We start from the raw sequence: 4737 nt of genomic DNA, 5'->3' as shown, positions 1-4737 counted from the left end.
TAATTTGAACTCATGTCTTCCTGACTCCAGGCCTGGTGCTCTAGCCATTGTGCCAACACTAAAATAGGAAACGTAGGACAACACGTAAAATCCTGGTCAAGACTTTGTGCTGGACTTTTATACAATACACAGTACTGATTCTAAGACAGAAGGTAAGGGGTTAAAAAAAAAGAAAGTTAAAGTTTAAAAAGTTAAAGTTAAATTTATACATTTTTTTCTTCTTTAAATCGTAGATTCTAGTCCAGGTTGGTGGCTCAGTGGATTGAGAGCCAGGACTAGAGATGAGAGGTCCTGAATTCAAATCTAGCCTCAGATACTTCCCAGCTACATGACCCTGGGCAAGTCACTTAACCCCCATTGCCTAGCCCTTACTACTCTTCTGCCTTAGAACCAATACACAGTATTGATTCCAATACGGAAGTTGAGGGTTTAAAAAAATGGCCGCAGACACTTCCTAGCTGTGTGACCTTGGGCAAGTCACTTGACCCCCATTGCCCAGCCCTTAGTGTTCTTCTGCCTTGGATCAAGTACATTATACCCATTCTAAGGTGGAAGGAAGGGTTTAAAAAAATGTAAAGGGGCCCTAAGAGCCAACAGTTTGAGAACCACTCCTCAGCCAACCCCCCACTGCCTGAGGGAATGAACAGAACAAATTTAATCCCTTGTCTTCTTGACACATCTTCAAATACTTGGAATCAGCTATTTCATCCTGAACTTTCTCTTCTCCTGGATAAACATCCTGAAACATCATCACCTTCTTTCTTTTCTACCCATCATTTGAACATCCTGGAATGTCAGATTTGGAAAGGATAGCCTGAGTTTGAATCATACCTCAATCACTTACTAGATGTGTGACCTTGGGTAAGTCATTTAACCTCAAAGCCTTCCCTCCTCAAAGAGGTTATCATAGCACCTACCTCCCAATGTTTTTGTGACCATCAAAAGATAGGAAGCATTTTGTAAATCTTAAAAGCACTGTTTCAGTGCCGGCTATTTTTATTCAAAGAATCCCATCTTACAACGCAGTTAATTTGTGGGGGATCACAGACCGGGAGCTAGAGAGGGCTTTAGAGCTCATTTTGTCTACCTTCCTCATTTTAGAGTTGGAAATCAAGGTCTAGAGAGAGGGGGTCACTTACCCGAAATGACGCGGCAAGTCTGGTGGGAGTGGGATTTGAACCGGACTCCTCCGATTCCGAATCTAAAGCTCTCTTCACTATAGCCTGGGATATCTCTTTTGCAAGGCGGCTGTCATTCCACTAGACTAGACATTTTGATCTCAAGCCACACCCTTAAAATGAATCAGGCTTCCGTTTTCAAAGTTGATTTATGAGGGTCATATCTACTGATATTAACCATAAGAAATGAAACCCTCTTCTTATTTTGATAAAAAAAATCATTTTGAGCTTGTGAAAGAGTGTCAGGGACCACCAGGCATTTGCTTGCAATATTGTTGCATCAGGCAGTGTGCTGTGAGTCAGATGAGTACTTGATTTGGAGTCAGAAGACCTGCTTTTCATTCCTAGCTGGACTGATTACTGGCTGTGCACCCTTGAGCAAGCCCCTTAACCAATTTTGGTCTCACTTTCCTCCTCTGTAACATGAGCCGGGAAGAGTAGCTGCCTTCTGTACCAGTGAGTGGGTTTTTGTGGTTTTTCATTTATTATGATTTTTTTTCCTCAAGCCTAAACCTGTCTCTCTCTAGTGCCCACCCATGATTCTCAGCTCTGCATTAGGGCCAGGCAGAATACAATCGACATTGTATTGTTGGCAGGGACTATTTAAATTTTTCTTTGTACCTCTGTTACCTAGCACAGGGTCTGCAAGACAGTATGTGCCGAGCTTGGTGTTATTAATATTCAGGCATAAATGATACAATGTATTGATTATTAAACCTTGGAAAGGCTTTAAAAAAATCCTTGCTTTAAATCTATGTGGACTAGATATTTTGGTGGGGAATAGAGGAGGGAAGAAAAGAGGAATGATGCTTTGATAACTTGTCTTATTTTTTCTCTGATATTTTTCTATATAAGTTATTAATTTCCTGTTGTCATTTTTTGGTTCTTTTTATTTCTGGAGCTAATAATCTTATTCTTGCCTTCATTTTCTTTGGGCTTCTCCAGTTTTCCCCCTATGCCCTTAGCAATGGGCTGGTCTGGTATCGCGATGTTTGGCGCCTCTGGGTCACGCGGCAGTAGAGCATCGCGCCTGATCTGAGCAGAGTAGGCGAGGCAGAGCATCTGAAGGCAAGAGCTCCGCAGAATACGAGACAGAGCTGGACAGAGCAGAGTCCAGGTAGGGCCTAACTGGGCAAAGGAGGGTAGGAAGGAGAAGGCCTGATAGGGCAGGTCACACGATATTTGCAGCCCTGAACGAGTCAGTGGAACAGGCCGGTGAGGGCCATGGGGAGCTGCTGCTGCAGCTGCGAGGAAGAGGAAGGCCCCGAGCCCGACGAGCAGGCTCGGCTGCTGGAACCCCCCGGCGAGCAGGACAGGGCCTCCACATCCGACTCTCAGAGCTGTCCGGACGAGCAGGCCGTTCTGGCATCCATCTTGGCCAGAGCCGCGAGCAGCATCATCGCCGTGGGGGCGGCCCAGGTGCAGCGCCTGGCACCTCAGGAATGTTTGGATCGAGCCCGCTTGTACCGCAGCCGGCTGGCCCAGCTCAATCGGGCCGTTGTGAGTGGAGGAGGTGGCGGCGGGAGCTACAGCGGGCTCGGCAGCAGCTGCGGCAGTGGAATCTCCGGGGTAGGGGTTCCTACCGGGGGAGGGCTCCTGAGCTACTGGAAGAAGAAGGAGCCATCCAATATGGCTTTGCCTACGCTTACCAATCACCCTTATCGCGTGCTGGCCGGCGCCCTGGTACCCTACGCCGACGTGCAGCTGGCCATCCATATCGCGGTGGACGCCCACCGCGCCATGCAGCACGTGCGCGTTCAACCCTCGGAGGAGCTGGTGGTGAAGTTCGAAGTGGTGTGAGCAGCAACTGGGGCCTGGAGACCGCCCCTAGGCCCCCGGATCCGACCCCCTGGGCTCTGGAGGAAGATCTGTGGGCATTTGAACCTGCCCCAGCTCCACTTCCCTTCCTGGCTCCAAGCCTGGCAGCAGCCTTGGGCCTGGTCTCAGCCCCTGCCCCTGTCTGGATCCCCTCCCCTGTCCCTGCCCCAGGCCCCCCTCCAGCCTCAGCCGGGGCCTCGACCGAAGCAGGAGCCTCCAACCCCACCCCAGAGCCCCTCCCAGACCCCGTTTAGCTGTGCCCCCTCCCCCAGCAAAGCGGCCTTCTGTAGAAGCCAGGCGAGCAGCACAGCGGGGAGCAGAACAGAGGGAAGGAGACAACTCACTGAGGAGACATCATCTACAAGCCGCTGACTCCCACTGCCCCATTTCCACTGCCCCGCCCCAGCCCTGCCCTCAGCCCCAAGTGCGCCCCCCCCCCCCCCCCCCCCCCGTTTTTCCTTGCACCTCTCTGTGTTTGGTGCTTAATAAATGTTTTGGTGCATTGAATTGAATTTTGTTGTCCTGTTTCCTTTCTGTACGGCGCCCCCCCCCCTCCCCGCCCCTTTATTTTATAAATATACTAATCTGGTCCCTTTCTCTGGGCTTAAAGGTAGCCCCGCAGGCGCCCCCCCCCATCAATCAATTCCATTGATCCCTCTTTGTCCTGGGCCCTGGCATTCAGGGCTCATTCCCATGCAAAACAGAAGCCGGGAGGCAAAAAAAAAAATTGTCCATGTCTCACTTTTAGCCAAATGCATCTGGGTGTATTAATGTCTGGCAGCTTTCTTTAATTAGCAATCTTCCTAGCTCCAAAACTCGGCCAACGCCGCTGCAGTCGCCGCCGCCGCCGCCGCCCCAAAAAGCAGAACCTATGGAGGAGGGTTGGGAAATGTGGCTTCTTGGAATTTAGAAATTGAGGCTGCGAGTTCCTTTGTTAAGTGCATTTCGGGGAATGTATGTGGTAATCCTGGACAATTGAACTAAATGCTGGCCGACATCTTAATTCTGCCTCTATTATCTGGCGGCTTGAGCCTCCCTTGGACAGTGCGCTATTTTTTTCCTTCCTCGTTTCCCCCATTAAAAATTGACTGCACCTCCAGTGTTTTCCCCGTGATGGAGGAGTCTCTGGTCTCAGCCCAGATTTTTCTCCCTAGCTGCAGTCACACAATTCCGTACCTTGGTTGCCAGGCAGCCGCCGCATGAATGCAGCTTGCTGGTCCTGATGTCTTTTGACTGCTAATTAGCCGTTTGCAACCCATTGTTTATACCCCCACCCCAAGCAGAATGACCACGGAAAATTTGCACCCAGCTGCAGAGGGTGTCCTGTGCTGGCGGGGGCGGGGTGTTGGGGACCCTCCCCTCATTTAGAATTTTGACTTTCCTAATTCCCTTTTGTCTCCCAAATGAGATTCGATATTTGTGTGCCCTGAAGCTGGTCCTTAAATGTCTGTAGGCTTGTGCCCTTTATTGACAGATGCCCTTTGCTCTGGGCTCCTTTCCCATGGTCCTCTTTGTCTTGCACCCACATCATTATCGTGAACTGTATTTACCTAGTCCTGTCACCTTCTAGGAGTAACTGGGCACTGGCCATGAGATCCTCTCAAGGTACCAGCCAGATGAAATAGATAATATTTCTTCTGTGTCATGCACAGCTCAGAAGCTCCGAGATTTGGGGGGGCCGGATGTGTGTTTGTGGGGGGGGTTTGAATATTTTATAAATAAATATAACAAAAGAATAGCT

The 4737-nt window shown here is 49.7% G+C and overlaps 1 protein-coding gene across 1 annotated transcript; it reads left to right on the top strand.

Moving 5' to 3' along the window:
• Positions 1-1480: 1480 nt before the first annotated feature.
• Positions 1481-3508, top strand: LOC130456159 (ragulator complex protein LAMTOR1-like). Its single transcript, XM_056809621.1, has 2 exons — positions 1481-1634; positions 2124-3508. The coding sequence occupies exon 2, from the start codon at positions 2403-2405 to the stop codon at positions 2976-2978; it is 576 nt and encodes a 191-aa protein (XP_056665599.1). The 5' UTR covers positions 1481-1634; positions 2124-2402; the 3' UTR covers positions 2979-3508.
• Positions 3509-4737: the final 1229 nt, after the last annotated feature.

Source organism: Monodelphis domestica, chromosome X (assembly GCF_027887165.1).
Source record: "Monodelphis domestica isolate mMonDom1 chromosome X, mMonDom1.pri, whole genome shotgun sequence".
In the NCBI taxonomy this organism is placed as follows: domain Eukaryota; kingdom Metazoa; phylum Chordata; class Mammalia; order Didelphimorphia; family Didelphidae; genus Monodelphis; species Monodelphis domestica.
This window is presented reverse-complemented; position numbering and strand designations above follow the sequence as displayed.